This window comes from Haemaphysalis longicornis, unplaced genomic scaffold (assembly GCF_048455015.1).
Source record: "Haemaphysalis longicornis isolate Haplotype H1 unplaced genomic scaffold, Haemaphysalis longicornis Haplotype H1 scaffold_2, whole genome shotgun sequence".
Taxonomy (NCBI): Eukaryota; Metazoa; Arthropoda; class Arachnida; order Ixodida; family Ixodidae; genus Haemaphysalis; species Haemaphysalis longicornis.
In genome coordinates this window covers 246,411,964-246,429,930 of record NW_027526295.1, presented here as the reverse complement: position 1 = coordinate 246,429,930, position 17,967 = coordinate 246,411,964, and the positions used below count along the sequence as shown (strand labels likewise).

The 17,967-nt window shown below is 46.1% G+C and overlaps 2 protein-coding genes across 2 annotated transcripts in view; both read left to right on the top strand.

Moving 5' to 3' along the window:
* The first annotated feature begins 225 nt into the window (after positions 1-225).
* LOC144170301 (uncharacterized) lies at positions 226-5,282 on the top strand. The gene is made up of 7 exons (XM_077700009.1): positions 226-310; positions 544-1,980; positions 2,168-2,236; positions 4,012-4,134; positions 4,908-4,962; positions 5,048-5,079; positions 5,175-5,282. Exons 2-7 carry the CDS (start codon positions 586-588, stop codon positions 5,211-5,213), a joined length of 1,713 nt encoding a protein of 570 aa, XP_077556135.1. The 5' UTR covers positions 226-310; positions 544-585; the 3' UTR covers positions 5,214-5,282.
* Positions 5,283-5,466: 184 nt separating this feature from the next.
* The window catches only part of Hacl (2-hydroxyacyl-CoA lyase), a 42,466-nt gene continuing 29,965 nt past the window's right edge, over positions 5,467-17,967 (top strand). Inside the window, exons 1-6 of the mRNA XM_077700008.1 lie at positions 5,467-5,714; positions 8,769-8,873; positions 10,774-10,814; positions 11,944-12,024; positions 14,245-14,317; positions 16,364-16,441. Of these exons, the coding sequence (XP_077556134.1) occupies positions 5,658-5,714; positions 8,769-8,873; positions 10,774-10,814; positions 11,944-12,024; positions 14,245-14,317; positions 16,364-16,441 (435 nt within the window). The 5' untranslated portion in view covers positions 5,467-5,657. The remainder of the gene's footprint in view (positions 5,715-8,768; positions 8,874-10,773; positions 10,815-11,943; positions 12,025-14,244; positions 14,318-16,363; positions 16,442-17,967) is intronic.

Here is a 17,967-nt window from a genome sequence, read left to right as displayed (position 1 = left end):
TCTAATTTTTATTCCCATTTTCTAAATGGTTTTTGGCGTTTCAAATTGGCAGACTCACTTATTCGCGTTCACGTCCGAACATGTTTAGCTATCATCATCAATTGTTTTTAAAAGGGCTTATTTCTCTATGTATAGCATCCGAGGCCTGAACCAATAACCGTCGCTCCTTCAGGTCACGTGCGTGAATCGCGCGAATTGTTTTTTTTTCATCGTTTTGTCGGAGCGTTCGGAGTTTGGTTGGTTTGGTTCGGCAGTTCCATGGCGGTGTTTTAAAACGAATTTGTCCGGTCGCCGTCCTTCAATTGAGCAGGTAATGTGTTCTGTATGCTGTTATGAAGGACGGCAGGGTTTGAATGTTTTGTCTTGATGGCGGGACTGCAGCCTACTCTCGTAATCGAAATCGAACTGACTTTTTTTCTCTGTTCAAACGACCAACGGTTGACAGTTCCGTTGAGCAGATGCACTACCTGTGGTCGCTTTGTGCAGTGCCCTAGTTTGAGATTTTGGTGTGACGAATTTTTGTACTTTTTGTCTCCTCATCAGGATTTGGACTTCTACCTACCCGGACTTAGCGTGACACCGGCGATGGACGCTGAAGCAGCGGAAGGGGACGTCACGCACTTCAGCTTCTTCATCGATGAGGAGGATGAAAGCGTTATTATTAATGAAGAAAAACTGAAGTCATCAGAGTTTCAGTTTGTCAGACGTTACCGGAATCCCGTTCTGAGCGATAGTATGAATTCCACCCTTCCCCTGGACGGCTGCAAGCATGTGACTGAGGACGCTCCACTCTTTTCGTCGGATGACTCAGCTTGCGGCAGCGGATTTTTGGCAGATGATTGCCTTGACGGATTGCGTGCGCTGAACCTCTCCGACGCCGAAAATGAGAAGGAGAACAGATCGCCCTCGTTCGTGTCATTCGCCGAAACACCTAGTGCCCTAGCCGTCAACGTCAAGAACTCTGCAGACGTTGCCCCTGACATCTGCGGAGACATTCTTGCGCCGTACTTCAAGCCAGAGAAGGACCAGCAGCCGGCTGAAAGAGAACGTCCCGGCCAAGTAGCGTGTCAACAGGAGACCGCGACGTGCGAAGTACGCGTGGCCAAACAAGAGCCGTCAGAGCCTACCAACTCCCCCCTCCAACAGCAGCTTGTGGTTTCCTCAAACAACGGCTTTCCTGGAGTGAAGTCACTACAGGCATCTGATGATGCATTGGGCAGCGCTGGCTCTCCTAGTTCACTGCCTTGTGCCTTTGCTTCGACAGGAACTGCTGCCGAGCTCGTAGGGAAAGTCTCCTGTGAAGTTGTACAGTTGACGAAGTGTCCGGCCGTCTTGGACGTGTCAGCTGAAGAACAGATTGATGTTCCAGCAACAGCAGCTGTGGTAACGGCCCAGAGAGAGGTTGCTGCCACTATTGGATTGACCGATGTAGAACAACCAAAGAAACCGCAGGCCGAATCTCTCAAAGAAAATTCCGGACAGAACCACATTGGGCCGGCTGCAGTAACCAGCAGCACAGAGCCTGAGTGCTCTTCAGCGGCTTCTCATGGTGTGGAGATGGCATGCCAGACATCCTTCTGCATGGATGGTCCGGTATCGAACGTGGCCTGCGTGACACCGGCAGTGAGGCGTTGCATCCGCCAGGACTCGGTTGCTAAGAACAAGTGCGGCAGTGCTCCAGCTAAGCCAATCGTCAGCAAGAGGGAGAGCATGCTGCCAGGATGCACCCCGCGCCGTGTTCGCACTCCTTCGAACATACCTGTGAGTGCCTGGAACTCTCCAATGACTCCTGCAGGACCGAGGAAAACGATGTTCAAAGTTCCCACCCCCATGAGGGGAGCTCCCCTGGCCAAGACGCCCGTCAAGACTCCTGCTGCAACCCCCGTGAAAGCGGAGCGGTCTCCATCCTCCAAGCGCAGCCCGCACAGTGCAGGAAAACTGGTCCGATCGCCCTGGTCGGTACTCAGCCCCGTAGCCAGGGTAAGAAAGTGCTGGAAAGCTAAATGCACCATGCTGCATGCAATGGCTGTGTAAATTTGGCACCATCTCAGTCAGTCTTAGTTTCTGAGCTTCGATCAAACTTTAGTCTAGCAGGTCCTGCTTTATTCTGTCTTCTGCTCATTGCAGGGCTTCTAAAGCTTTACATGTACTCATCTTTTCCTTTCAGTACATTCATGAAAATCCGGCCCCACCCCTGATTCAGATTGTGAGACCCCGGAAGTCTCCCTCTGCAAAAGTAAGTCGGCTACCAGCAGATTCATTCCTCCGTCGTTCGATGTTGTCTATAAATTTATCTCAGAAGGCCACTACCTCTAACCGAATTGTGAACACGTTTTTTTGAACATGACCGAGGTGTTTTGAAGCATATGCATTTTGCAAGTCTCACCACAAATGCCGCATTAGAGGGAAGAAAATGTGGCCTCATTTTCGCCCTTACTTATAACACCCTAAAGATACAAACTCCAGTGCTGTAAATTGGGGGCGAGCTGTGACATGTTGGAAAAGGGAGAATATATGACGTTTCATGTGTTCACAGCATTTCATGCGTCTCACAGCATTTATTGCTGTGTGCATGTATATGTCCGGCAAACAGGTCGTTGCCTGAATGACTGGCTGTGTGAGCACGACTACAACGTGCATAAGGTTGTCAAGGGCCACATGGGTATTCATTGCCACGATTGCGGTTGTACACCCTCCTTTGAGAGCTGTGCCATCATTGCTCGACACGTCAATCAGAAGACTAGGGAAATAATTGAGGCGGCTGAACTAGCACGCCTGGGGGACTGTTGCATATCCACACCATCCGTGGCTTTGTCTGATAAAGAGATTGGCTATCTAAAGGGGGTGGGTGCCACTTTAGTCAATGCCTCGTGCTGCCTTTTGTCGACATCACATTGTTGTGCGAATAATTTTGTGTGTAAATTTCATGATGCCTTGCTTCTGGTCCGTTCTTTTCTTTGTATACGATAATGTCCTGCCTCCATGTTGAAATTCGCGCATTTTTTCGATAAAGCCCAATTGGAAGTTAGCACTTGTGTTTATCGCCACCTTCTGCCCTTGCCCGTTTTTTGTGCTATACGAAGTCATGGATTACTGCTACCAGCTAGCCCAAACCCAAACTCTGAGATTATATGTATCACCATAACATATGTAAAATTTGCAGTTTATTTTCATTGTGCTCATCAGAAGGATGTGAAACTGATACTAATGTGCAACCTGTACAATGGTGCGGAATTGCTGTAAATGCGTTTATTTGAAAAAGTATGTTAAAGGGGAAAAAAAAATACTCGAAATTAAACTGTTAGCGAGAGCCCCTGTCAGTAGGAAAGTGATCAAGGTTAAGAGAGTTACAACCCTTGCTTGTGTGTCCATTAATGTGGTTGGATATGCATATCAGTAACTAGGATGTCTAGAGTAAACCCCTAATTTTAGCGCGAATGTTCTTTTAAGTTTTGTGGACATTTACACAGAGAAGACCGTCACGTTCCATTCGTGCTGTGTTCCGTAGCTAGCTAATGTACGAATGCACAAAGATTGCTTCCACAAGCCAAGGTAGATTGCAGGTTGCTAATGGTCACGTTTTGACCCTACAGCACTTACCACCAGCTACTCGGAATGTATTTTGGGGTAAAGTCTATTGCCCCAGCAATCTCCTCCTGCAAGAATTACAGAAATCCGTTTGCTGTCACCGAAGCTATGCGAGATGTAAAATCTCGCATAATCATTCCCTCTTGACTCGACCGCGGACTACCCGATGAGACCTGCACGCTCTCTCTCAAACAGGGACGCGGATCGTGGCGTTCTCTTTGGCGGCCTTCGATCATCACAGGAAATGTGAGAAATAAACCTTGAAGTCCACCAGCAACAGCCAATAGGACAGCCACTGTTCTAATGATGTAATTACGTTTGTGCATAATGAGGAAATTGAAGAGAGCGCGGTTGGTTTTTCCACGCCTTTCATGGCGATTTGCATTAAATCATAAGTTTGGTTCTTTTTTCTTTCTATTTCAGTCCCTGTCGGCAGCAACATCGCCCATTAGTGTGGCCTCCTCCTCAACGCCCCCACGAGTGCTTACAGGCCCTCTGCCTGACAAGCGTTACCATTCATCCAACAAAGGCGGAGTCCTCACCAAGGTCTGTATGCACACAATTCTGGGTGTGCTCAGGTCCACTGTTACCTAGTTTATATTGCACCGCATTGCTACCATAAAGGTTAGAATGAACCATCGCCTGCCAAAAGCTCTTGCTGATTTATGCCCAAACGTTATGTTCGGCAATAATAATTTTTTACAGCGAGAAGCAATGAATGCCCCATCGTTCAAAGCCGGCTTTGGAAGCCACCTCCTAAATCCACTGACCGTGATGAATTCCATGAAGCATGCATTGCATTAACAAAATCCAAGGGAAGAGTCATGTTGCTAAGCAACGCTTGGGCAAGCACAGAGCCACGTGGAAAGTATCAAGCGTGTTCCCAGCTTCTCTCAACTAGCTGTGCAGCAGGTACCAGTGAGCGAGGAGTAGAATTCTCAGCAATACTGCCCAAGTGATTATTCTACAGCCTACATGCTAGCGTTGATTGTCCCATACCGATTTAGTCGCAAAGCTTGAAAACATATTTCTCTGCAAAAGATAGTAAAACACTGTGCTTCCGCAGTTGCAACTCATAAGTGCTTGGTGCCCTCCGATTTATTTTTTTTGTGTAAGCGATTATAGGTACTATTCATTAACTCAGCCATTAACCAGGCCTTGGCATAGCCAAAACGTCATCAGCCCTTGTAAAATACTCGTGCAGTTGAAAGGGATCTTGCATCTTTAATTTTGATGGAAAGTTTCAGCTGTCATCTTTTTCTTGCGCGCACATACTGTTTTATTTCGTAACAGCTCTAAATTGCTGCTGTAAATTACAGGCCGGTCTGGATCCTCTGGCAAAGCCTACCAAGCCCATAGTCATCAAACACACCCGTAAGCAGCGATTTCAGAGCGTTTTCATTCTCATTCGGTTTGCACTCAAGTGCAGCCGCTGTGATGCCTTTTCTTTCGTTTTCAGTTCCTTCGGAATCAGGCGGCCAAAGCACTGCCGTAAGTGTACCTTCGTGTTAATCTTTCGTCTTATCTTTTGTTTCATTGCATGAGCCCGCCGCGAGTTCCATGGTGTGCCGCGTTTTGGTTTGCAGGAGATGGACGCTTCTGTGATTCAAGTCATCCGCCGTTAACAACCCGTGACAACTGACAAGTCGCTGGGTGAAGCTCTGAAGAAAAAAAAAATGCTTCTTTTCCTTCAAGACCTGTGACTATTTTGATGGGGACCAAAGAAAGAAGAGTAATGTAATGGTTTGTGCACAGGCGTCGACGACCGAACTGTTTACGAGTTCTTCCGCGTGTCCAGACTCCACCGGCAGATAGCGTATGCCGCTAAGCGATAACAAAGAGGGAAAAAAATAAAGCGACCCGCCTCCTAAACCGGCTGGCCACATTGATAGCGCGCCAGCAACGAGCGTCGTCCGCTCCAAGGTCCGCTCGTCACGAGTGGCTCGCTGCACCAGTTTAGCTTGCTAACATCGCTGCGCGGTGCTACGACGAACTGCGCCGAACCCGATGAGTTAGTTGCATCTAGTGATTAGTCGTAGTAGTGCGTGGCTGGTAAAAGTACTTGCAACATGGCTGCCAAGACGATTGACGGCGCTCGAGTGGTCGTCGAAGCCCTCCGGAAGCAGGTGACCCCTTCGGCAAACTTTTCCTTGTACGCGTCGTTGGGCCAGCGATAATTAACATGCTCAATCCTTGTACCGTGACCTTCTGTCCAGCAATAAGCTACAAACTGTTTACTTTCCTGGTGGCATTGGTGTGCTTGCGATTTTGACACCGGTGGGTGCAGAACGACTAGAGCTTTAAAGCGGTCGCTGACCGCGATTACGGGCCCGGTATCTTCGCGTTTTGACGTTATTTTGATCTCTGCTGCACACGCGCTTTCGCGGAATGATATTTCACTTATTGTTTTAGCGCTTGTTTTACCTTTTTTATTGTATTTATCATGTTTTGCCGTGACTGATACCGCTCGGTATTGCTTGTATTCACAAATAAAACCTTTTAAATTGTAAACCAAGTGCCCGTCCATTACTGGCGTATCGTGTTGCGGCTGTGCTAGCTGCCGAAGTGGTGCACAGCGTCGGCGACAACACAGTTCTTAAACCTAGCCGTGCTACAAATATCTGAAGTCCCCGTTTTGCATGGCATCTCTGCCTGCAGCTTTCGGAATAGGACAACCTGTGTGCCCGATGTGAAATCCGCGAATAAAATCATGGTTTGCACAGCTCAGCCGTGGCGTTACATTGGACAACTACTGGCTACCTTATCTATCATCTCCTGCTGCGCTGATGTTCCAGCACTTTTTCAAAAACAAGCTTAGAGTAAGCACATGTCTTATCATCATTAAGATCTGACATTAAAGCTTTTGTTAGTTGTGGCACTTGCTGCTTTGATTCACTGTCGTTTTATGTGAAGTGACTATACTTTTGGTCGGGGACAAACGTTATTTAAACATCCCTAAAATAAAATTTGTGCACAAGGCTGCTTTGCTTGTTCACAGCTTGATGTGAAGCACCACACTGTTCCTCCATGCATCGTTGCTATTCTACTAGACTAGTTCTTAAGGTTTCTTTTGTCGTAGCAGCTAGAGGGGCAGTAGCTTCGTACTGATTCGTGGTAATAAAGAGACACTACGCTCTAAGGATGCGTTTATTTGTATGCTGTTTGGGAGTAGCCATAAAACCTTTGCCGAGACATCGCACATTACTGCAAGTTTTTCCCAAGGCGCATTTTCCAGAATCTTAGAGGTATCCAGATGAAGGAATGACAGGAAAACTAAAGGACAGTAATGGCTGAATGACTCTGCTATACTAAAAGAACACACCATTCAATGCTCTTTTGATTTTTGTTTGACTAAAAACAATGCCTTGTTCGTTCAGAAAAAAAAGTTAAAGATGGCATTTTTCCCCTTTCCTTTTCATTCTTCCGTTTTCCTGGACACAAATGGTCGCATCACACAATGTGAAAAGGAACTGCTTACAAAGTCAATCAAGCTAGGGTGGTTCTGCCACCTAGAAGATGTAGAAAATTCCTATAATTGCTCAGCATGGTACAGTCATTACAAGATAAGTACTGGCAGCAAAAAAACAAGGTTGGTTGCTCAGTCAACCGCAAAAATCTATTGACTGTAATCTGTTCAGCAGTGCAAAATGTTTGGCCACACATGAAACTGAAAGAAGTCTTGCTACCACTTGTAGTCAGTGAATCTGTTTAATAACGTTTGTACTAAAAATACTTTTTACGCACATTTGTTGTATATTCGCATGTCCCTGCCTTACTGCTTGTTTCATAAAAATGTTTAGACAAAATCCGCCAATCCCACTTCACCATTCTCAATTGACTATCGTGAATTGTAGGGCTTGAAAATGGAAGGGGCAGCAATACCTGTTTTCATGCTTCCGTCTTTTCTGCAAGTGCTACTGCCGCAAGGAATCATGGGACACATTTGTATTGGTAACACTGTAGTCTGGCCTGTTGAAGAACTTGTTTCTACCCTTGATGTGCTCAGTTGTTCGTTTGAATGCTGTGTTTCTTTGCTTTCGTTTTTCATTCCATTGCAGAATTTTTTAATAACATTCTTTCTATGCTGTCTTAGCACTCTAACAATGTGCTCCTGACAGGGAAGTATTATGCATTAGCTTCAAATGGATGCAATGGTTACATTTTGTTTGTGAGATTATAGGAAGCTCGGAATGAAACCTACTGCTTTGTTGTAGCTTTACTACTGACAGGTGAATGCCTCTTCTGTGTGAGAGACAAGTGGTCCATTTGAACATTGTTCATTGCGAGAGGATCCAGGCCTGTGTAAATGTTTGCCCGAAAGTATTACCGACCGCTTCTGAGGCATTTTTATTTATTATTTTTGCGCACGGGGCTGAAGACATTTTAAAAACAAAATACCCATGGCAAGTTTACAGTGGGCCATGGCTCCTTGGCAAAATAATAGCACAGAATTGGGAAGGGTTTGGGTTGTGGAAAAGTAATGACATGCAACTTGACGCACATAGGTTATATAGCAACTTACAGTTAATATAGCTTGCATATATTCTGATGAAATGCAGCCTTAAAGTGCCTGCATTCAGAGACCTTGCGATGGTTGGAACAGTACTGGTGTTATCTTGATTACTCCCCTCGATAATTTTCTTAGTTGTGCACACAACTGCATGGTTTTGTATTCTGCTAGCTTTCAGGTGGCATAAAGGCCACTCAGATGCAACAAAAACAGTTTGTGCAGTGTGCTTTGCTTTGCTAGAAAAGGCACTTGCACTAATAATGCAGCCATTGTAGTAGTACAGAAGTTTGTTGACTTTGTTCGAGCAGATAAAAGGCACTTGCACTAATAATGCAGCCATTGTAGTTGTACAGAAGTTTGTTGACTTTGTTCAAGCAGATTGAGAACAGGAGATGTATAGCCTTAGTTTCATGTATGCAATCTTGATATCATGCAAACCGTTGTAAAAATTAAGCTAAGGCTGCTACATAGGTTTGTTAGGCGAAACCTTTCTCCTGTTTAATTGCTTACCCCTTTACTGCCAGTCTCTGTAGCCTCCGCACGAGCATATGTCACTCCTCTGCGCACATTGTTATGTAACTTTTATCCACTTTTAACCATTGCTAGCTTGTCAGGATAACTGTTGTATGCACTGTCCCTCATTGCAACCCCTCTCTCGTCTGGACACCAGGGTGTGGAGCACATCTTCGGTGTGGTGGGGGTGCCCGTCTTTGAAGTGGCCTTGGCAGCGCAGCAGGCCGGCATCAAGTTTGTCGGCATGCACAACGAACAGGCGGTCAGTGCCCTTGTTGCTATCCTGCACTTACCTAGCCCTTATCATTGTTTGGAGAATCGTGCCAGAAAATAACACAAGTGTGTCCTCGCAACTTGTCCCTGGCCTCATTCTATTGTAAGTCGCTGCTGGAGTGGATGGGGATAAAGGCTGGCCCAGTCCAAAAGTGAGGGAGAGAGGAGTGAGCATGTTTTACAACAGGGTGCTGTTACATTTTGGGCTCAAGTAAAAGCAGCGTTTTGAGCCTGAGACTAAGTTTTTCTTTTTAGTAGTGGAACTGTTTGAGCTAGAGTTCAAGCGGGAAAATGCTAGGCCAAGAATTGTGGGGGGGAAGAGGCGAGGAGCCAAAAACCCCACGAGCAGGTGAGGGGAGTGCGTTTCATGGCACAGATCTTCGGTTGGGGAGGCACGCATTGAGGATTGGCTGCGCCTAGTGATGACGTAAACTTTGACAAACAGGTGTTCTCCTAGTTGAGACAGACGGTGTGCGCTTGGTGGCATCAGTGTTTGATCTACCGATAAGATGGGCCGACCAAAAAAAAAAGTGTCGGCGAAGGAAGCGGGAAGTCAATCATGAGTGTGTCGAGCGGCAGAGCTGGTTATCTTTGTAACCATCAATAGCAGCAGCCTTACTAGAGGAAAAGGAAGGATATACCAAACAGTTCCGAAAGAACACCCACCCAAACTACAGAGATATCAAGCGAGAAATATGGGATGGGCGAACTTTCGGCTCAGGTGTGAAAAAGTAAAAAAAAGTGGCCGCACTGCCAACCAAAACTGTGGAGATATCAAGTAAAACAGCCGGACAGGTTGTGTCTTTTGTTCAAAATCGAGACATCGGCAGTGTTCGCGGCCGCAGGATGTTTTCACGGAGGGGACTCGCAGAGCTTCCGAAGGCGTCGAAGTTAGTGTTATTTTACGTTGTGGGTGATCTTTGGGGTCTTTTTTTATGTATTGAAAGTATAGGCGTTTGAACCACTCTGTGTTCTAGTTCACTCTGTTCTAGGAAGGAACCAAATGGTGCAGCAGACGATCAGAAAATGTGAAAGCGGGTTTTCTGATCGTCTGCTGCACCATTAAATTGAATATCTCGCCCCAAAAGGGGGGGCGGGCGATGCTTCAGGGAGGGCGTTTTCTCGGAACCTTACGGTAGTCATGATGGGCGGGGGGGGGGGGGGGGGGGAAGCTACTGGAAAGCCAAGTTGAAGGCAATAGAAAAAGCCAAGTTAAAGGTAGCAAAGGGGCAATATAAGGCTAAAGAAGAACGAAATCAAAGCTATGGAAAAAACCAAGTTAACAGCTGTAGGTCACGTTAAAGCTATAAAAAAAAAAGGAGCAAAGTTGGAGCTACAGAAAAGCCAAGTCAAAGTTACAGAAAAGCCAACTTAAAGATGTACGAAATGCAAAGTTAAAACTATAGAAAAATCCAAGTTAAAGCTAGTGACGACCACCAGCTCCACTGTTTCCTCAGCATTCGCATCTCAGTTGCGAAGGTGGCCGAATATTTTTGTACTGTGGTGGCAAGGTGGGGAATTTTAAAATACTATACGCCCTGCTGTTCAAAACATGCACAAAGAGCCTCAGGTCCCAGGAACTTTGAGGACCCATTCATATACTTGTCTTACTTTATGTGGTGATAGCTTTTACACGTTGCAGAGGGCTAATTTTATTTACGTTGTGGGTGATCTTTGGGGTCTTTTTTTATGTATGGAAAGTATAGGCGTTTGAATGTGGGAAATAGAAAGAAAAGTGGCATTTCTGTACGTGCCACTCTCCGCTCGTAATCCTGCACAGGTTAACCATGTGGTGGGATTCCCAAGCAAGTAACTTTACCTGTGTGCATGGCTAACGTCTTCTGTGTGAAGGATTACCCTGCATAAGGTTTCCATGTTGATGTATGCAGGCATGCTATGCAGCTGGTGCCATGGGCTATCTCACAAGAAGGTAAGCCAAATTACACCAAATACAAGCTGAGGCTTCGTTAACTGCAACTTTGTGCTGAGGCTACATTGCATTACATGGAAAGGCAGATGTATCAAGAAATGGAGCATAATCTACCCCTGATATGCTGGTGTGTATACCATTCATATTATAGTGAAAGTGTTAGGCTGGCTGGGTTATGAGGCGTACACCTAATATGTAATCACCTTGCTAAATCCTTGCTGTTGGGAAACCGAAACTACACTAAAAAAATGTCATTGTGATATAATGCCTCATGTCTCATGAAGAACATCTGATAATTTGCTAATGCTAGGCAATGGTTTGAGTAAAAATAGAACAGACTGCACAAATTGTACTCCCCTAATAGCTTACCCTCCTGATGAAGTTCAGGGACTTGGCCACGGTGGCCGTTTTTCAGATGGAGGTGGAAAGCAAAAACGCCCGTGTGTTGAGATTTCGGTTTACGTTAAAAATACCCAAATGGTCAAAATTAATTCGGAGCCCTCCAGTGCAGCGTGCCTCTTAGCCAGGTGTAGCTTCAGCGCATTAAACTCCGCAAACCAAAACGAATTGATCGTGTTCTAGCTTGGACAAGTGATTTCCTCTCTTGGCATCAAAACCAAATATTGCATAGCTTTGGTTGGCAACATGTCGTAGCTGGTGACTTGATTTTACCCATGGCATAATAAACGAGCAAATGCTTTTGGCCATGCAGCGTTACTGTGAAATGCGATTGTAGGGGCAAGGCACAGGCTTTGTGCTGCTTTATGAATGCCGCTGCCCCTGACAAGCGCTGGTAATCGCTGCGCGCTCCGGTTAACCATGGTACCCGATTCCGTGATGAACTACTACGTTCGAGGCAGAGCAGGAGGCAGCCTATACTTTATTTTTGTGGACTTCAAGCTTCGTTCCTCCTCCTTCTTTCTACATCCGCCTTTGCAAGACCATAGGTACTGGTTTGCCCTGTGAAGAGCATCATTTTGAACTTGTTACAGCGCCCCTGTTAACTTCTCGTTTTTTTGTTATTCTACTGTGATTTTCATCTAGGAAATGTTTGTAGTGCCATGTGTCATCTGATGGCCAGGCTTTTGCACACGACCTCGTAGTCTCAAAGTGTAATTATTCCTTTCAGGCCGGGCGTGTGTCTAGTCGTCTCAGGGCCTGGCCTAATCCACGCTTTGGGTGGCCTGGCCAATGCTCAAGTTAATGCATGGTAAGTACTCAAGCTTGTCAAAATCTTAGCTAACAATGAAAATGCAAACAGAGTTGTGTGTGTATCTGTCAACGTGCATGGACTTGGGCAGCAAGCAGGCTGTTCTCTGCTGAAAGTTGCTCTATATTAGGATGTGCCATGTTTTGCTGCATAGCTATTGCTGCTGGCAGCATACCTTGGCCAGAGTTATAGTTGCTGCTTAGGTAATCACATTTGAGTCACAAGTAGACATGTAAACAGCTGTTACCTGGAAGTAACTGTTGAGTACTGTTTTGTCCGTGTCACATATCGGGTATCACTTGTACAGTCTTTGTCAAAATTTTGTGGGCCGCGGTGACCGTGGCTGGAGCAGGCGCGCGGTCGACCAGGGCGCTGTGCTTGCCGCTGTCGGCTGGTTACGCGGCTAAAGAGAGCGAGGGGAACTATCACGCTTCCTTTCGTAGTAGGGCTGGCGCGATAAGTGGAGTGGGGCCAATTTCTCAGAGCAGGCGGACTTCACTTCAGCGCAGGCACTTTGCGCAGTTGCTCTGGGCGCACTACAAAAGCAAGAGAAAAAGTTCCCTTCACTCTCTTTAGCTGCGCAACCAGCCGACAGCGGCAAGCGCAGCTCCCCTGCTTGGCCGCGCGCCTGCTCTGGCCACGGTCGTCGTGGCCCACAAAATTTTGACTGAGACTGTACATGTGGCATTTTGGCTGCCCATTTAATACTGCGGTACGTTAAGACGTGTGTAAACTGCTGGGGTTCTTTTTCACAACATTTGTTTCAAAATCATGCATTTAGACAGGCCTCCATTTTATTGGCACACAGCGAGAGTGCAGGGAGTGCTTTTTCAAGGTGCTTGTTCTAGTTTAGGTAGTATAGCTGCTAATATCTAGGGGGACCAATGAAGGGTTCATTGGTTTTAATTCTATCTGTCTAGGTTGAGGATCATGGGTGTTGGAGAATGGCATATAGGCTTTGAAGAATAACAGAACTGTTACACTGCTTGAGTAGAGTGAGATTTTGGATGAGTGCATGATTGATGCAGGGATGTTTGCTGTGGTCACTTTACTTGAAGGTGTATTGTCTAATGTTGCATAACTCCAGCGGAAAAAGAAATGTGTAGTGTGTCAATTGCTCTGTGTGCAATGCCACAACCCATGACTTAGCTGCTGCATCGTACAAAAATTTTAGGACATGACAACGATTAGCATTCAACACGGCATCTTGTAACATGTGCCTGTGCCATGTAACATGAACAGTTTGCCTACAGAAAAATAAGCCCCACCCTGTTTGAGCCAAGCTGCTAGCTGCTCTGTATTAATTTTTTCAGGCACACTAGCAACCTTTTTGTGTACTTGGGTATAAGCATGCAGAACTGCATAAGCTTCTGGTGTAGATTTACTTTGCTGTTGATCGACATGATGTGGTTTGTCTGTGCTCACAGAGACTTGCGGGAAGTGAAGTTCGTTGCGACTTGCCCATTTTTGCTTGCGACCACGGGTCGTAGCTGACATGGCTGACAGCATTTCATGTGATGCATGCCATCTGAGCATGTCACAACTGATATGAAACATGCCACAGCTGTCCAATCTGACAGCTGATGTGGCATGTTATCTGAGAGGTCACGTCATATGAAATGGCTTGTTTTGTAAATCTGTCATGGCTGACATAGCAGGAAAAAGCAAATAGCTTTGATCGTTACTGTTCTGTAAGACTTGCTGTAATGTAGATTTTTTTTAAACTAGAAAATGACCTATATGGTGTTAGAATTTTTCTTCTGTTTAGTAGTCCTAAACCCACATATTTTTCTGTGTGTGGCCTCACGTTCTTCAGTAATTAGTTGGTCTTTTGACTTGTTGATCTGTCTAAAGATACAATTCTTGAAGATTTGGACAACTTCAATCCCTCACATGACATTTATTTGAAGCTCCCCATTGCATAACTTGTTTATAATTTCTTGTTGGGTAGTTAGTTGATGACTTCATCAAAAGTGTCGCAAGGGGTTTTTTTGCAGTTAATTCTTTCTACAAATTTCCCACTTAAAAGGCAGTATAGTAATGACAGGTTTTCAGACAGTGTGAGACCTGTGTGACATTGAAGCACTGTTGTGCAGCAGCAGCTGTTTATTTGGAGCCAGTGGACCTGAGTAGGCTGTTGTTGATGATGATGATGATGACGACGACGATGACAATTAGTACTTCTTTAATGCCTGCGGCCCTTTGTTTGTCCTGCTGCAGGCCCCTAGTTCTAGTTGGAGGTTCCTGTGACCAGAATGTAGAAGGGCTCGGGGCCTTCCAGGAGTTCCCACAGGTCAGTTCACACCTGGTCGGCTCAGCCTCAAAAAGGGCTAAAGGGAGTCAATAAGTGGTGGCAGCCTTAAATTCCTACTTCATTGAGGATCGGGTTCACGTTTGACCATAGGAGTGATGCAGGCTCAGAGTTGCCAGAGGATGCCACCGGGAGCCAAAGGTCAGTTTTCTTGGGTAGCTTTAGATCTGAACCAGCTGCATGAAGTTTAATGCTTGTGCTGTCTGCTGACCTACTAATGCCATGCTTCGTGAAGACCATGCTGAAGCTTTAAACTGGGCTCTCTAAGCCTAGAACAGGTTTCGCTGTAGAGAGATGGATGTGTGAGAGCTTTTGAGGTACTTGTCATGTGCCCTGCACATTGGAACTGAATTCAGGCATGACTTGCAGAAACGTGGAAGGCAGGGGGCTGCATGGTTGATTTACTGCTGACTCGATCACTACTAGGGGTCATGTCCAATTGAAACAGGTGTCAAGCTCTGTCAGTTGTTCTTGCAGCTTGAATCATCTGTTGTAGGTATGTCCATTTTCCTTGTAATGTTTTCCCTGATTTTTTTTTTTTGTAAGAAGGCCTATTTCAGTTTAGTAGTGACAGGTAATTGTATGGCACAACTGGCAGTGACAGTAGGGTTATGGTGGCAGTGTTTTGTGGAAATAGATTTTTTAAGAATGGGCTACTTGAACGTGAAAATTTTGGTCTGTCTGTCTGTTTGCCTGTCGCTCGATTCAGTTGCCCGGCCCAAGTGAAACATCATCTGCACAAATAGGTTAATATATACCCACTGGCAAATCTAAACATCCAAGTACGGTGGCAATGTTTATACTTGTCAACATTGTTGAACAAGAACAAAACATTGCGCAAATATGAGGTAAAAAATCAATACATAAATAATATTTGCAGCCTTCCTCTATTAAAAAAAAATCATGTATGCATGATTTTTGCAATACATCCACTGCAGAAAAAAAATTCACTCTTTTGCCTGCTGTTGTCCGTGCCATTGTAGCACCTGGCGGAATTTTTAGAAATCAAATAGCAACAGTAACAAAAGGTTCCACTAGCTAGGTTCCACGTTCCGCTTGGAACGCACGTGAAGCAGGGCAACGTGGTTCCGCCGTACGGCAGTGCTGGCATCGAGGCACGCAGCCTGGATCAGTGGAATGCGGTGAATTTAAATTGACTTGAGCAAACCTCCAGCGTGTTTATCTTGGGAGGAGCGAGACAGGAGTGGAACAACGTAAGAGGTGAGTGGGAAAGAGAAGGGAGGCATTTACTTGGCAGGGGCGCCTGACGCCTATCATCTTTCGCCGACATTTGCAACGAAAGGAGCAGGTACGCGGCCATTTTTTTTTCTTTTTTTTTTTGTAGAGAAATCCTACAGTGAGTTGACTGCAATATAGCACTATAAGCATGTCATTGTGCACAAGTAAAGTTCTTGCAGAATCTTTGTGAGAAAAGACTATCTCACATCTGGGATGCGCATTGTTAAGCTCTTGTGTAACCATGCATTGCCAAGTTGTGGTACGTGCTGGTTGATGGTGCTGCTTGAAATGTGCTCTCATTGCGAGGCCAAGGACTCGCTGCATAGGAGTTGAAAGCAGCGGGCCACCCTGTGTAATAGAGCCACTCAAATGAGCATTCTCTGCAGTAAAGCTTGTCGGCAGTTTTGAAAAGTGGCTGCTGCGCCAAGTGTCACATTTAAGTATCTTTGCAGCAAAATACAAACTGATTACGCATTTTTATTTTCCTGTTTTTCTCTATCATGCACCTGTTGTCTGCCATCCATTTCTGGCTATAACATCACACCAAGTGTGATAGTGCCAATAAATAAATGCACTTGTTCTTGTGTTTACAGTAATTTTTTTTTTTTTTTTTGAGGGGGTTTTGTGTACATCACTTGAAATGTGTCATCCTGAGGGGCAGAGTGTGTTCCTTTTACAGATATGCCTTACGGTGGCTCTACAGGGTTCTTAATAGCAGATATTTTATTGGTGGATAACCTTTTTTTTGCTTGACACATATAGCTGCTTCTGTGTTGTTCCTTGTGCCAGGTTGATGCCTGCCGCAACTATACGAAGTACACTTGTCGTCCAAGTGCTGTGCAGCTGATTCCCATGCACATTGAAAAGGTATGATTCACACCTGCCGAAAAATTGCAACGTTTTTTTTTTGTATTAAGTTAGGGTAACCACTATTGAACTTCGTTGTTACATATTCAGTGTTTATATACTATGATGATAATCAGAGAAGGCCCTTTTTGTCACAAGATGAGTGACAACCGTATCGCCCGCAAACTCTTTTGTTTTTTAAAGTGCAGCTCTTGATCAAGCACTCGTTCTTGCGTCAAGCGAACAGGAGGCAGATAGTAGAATGACAGATCGTGTTAATGTTGAGCATAATGGAAAATGAATGGCAATGATAGCAAGAATAGTGTGAGAAAGAGAGCAGAAAAGGAGAGTATGGTGGAAGAGTCGGGAGGAAAGCGGATTGTTGCATGAGACGTGCTTCACAGCGGCGATCTGCTAAGAGATACCACCAGAGTAGCGCACTGTTGTCCATTTACAGATGACTTCATTGGTAAGGTGAGCATGTTCATCTATACCATGTGGGCATAATGGGTCTCGCTACGAGATAACAAACGACCCCGGCTAGCTTCGTTAGAGACGTCGAGCGCCAAAGTGGGCTCGTTGGTCCCTTGTGGGCTAAGTGGGTTCAGGGTGTTCCCCCTACGCCCTGAAATGACCCATCCAAAATGCCCCAGAGAGGTACGCAGCATCCACAAGGGAGACGCGGCGACGGGTTCGACTCACCGACACAGGCGACGACAGGCTCCAAAGGGCCAGGACGAACCATGGGGTTTATTGGCCGAGTGGTACAGTGCATAATAACGCCAAGACCGGGTTAAAGGAGCACTGACACGAAAATTTCATGTTACACTTTTATTGCTTTTATCGATGCTTAATGGTCTGGCGAACCTGAAACAGCACTTCAAATACTTCAGCGCGCGATAGTTAATTACATTGAACGGCCTGAAAGTCGTTTGTTTCAAATTCCCGCGCTTTCATCCCGAACGGCGCATATGACAGAGTCCCGGTTTGACCTCACCGCTTTGTGCGGACGTCACCGGCGCCCGCTTGAGAGGGTGTTGCGCCCGCTCTCCGCTCGTGGGGCCGCGCGCGTGAAGTGACGTCACGAGTTTTTGACCAGCGCTGTCGCGTCACTTCTTTTTCCTCTCCTGGAGTGATGTCACGCTGATGTCCATTTGCTGAGTGCCGCTCCGCGCGCTGCTCCGTCGGCGCGATAAATGAGATCCAATTGAACTATGTTCTTCGCGTCGCAGGCCGCTCATATTTCAGCCAGGGTATTCTGTTGAGTGAAGGAAGCGAACTGTGCAACAATATTAACGCCGAAAATTGGTGTCAGTGCTCCTTTAAGAACTACACTGTACCGACGCGCGTCCTACGGCGTCGCCCAAACAGGCGACCATGGCCGAGGTTGCACGCGGGCCGCTCGCAAGGTGACCAGAGGCCTACCCTGCGCGTCCGATCAGGGCCAAACAGCGCCCGACCGGCCAGCGCGGCGGGGAGGAGACGAGCCAGCCGGGGACAAGGAGCGCCCCGGTATCCGACTCCCATCTCCTCCATTCCCCCATCTC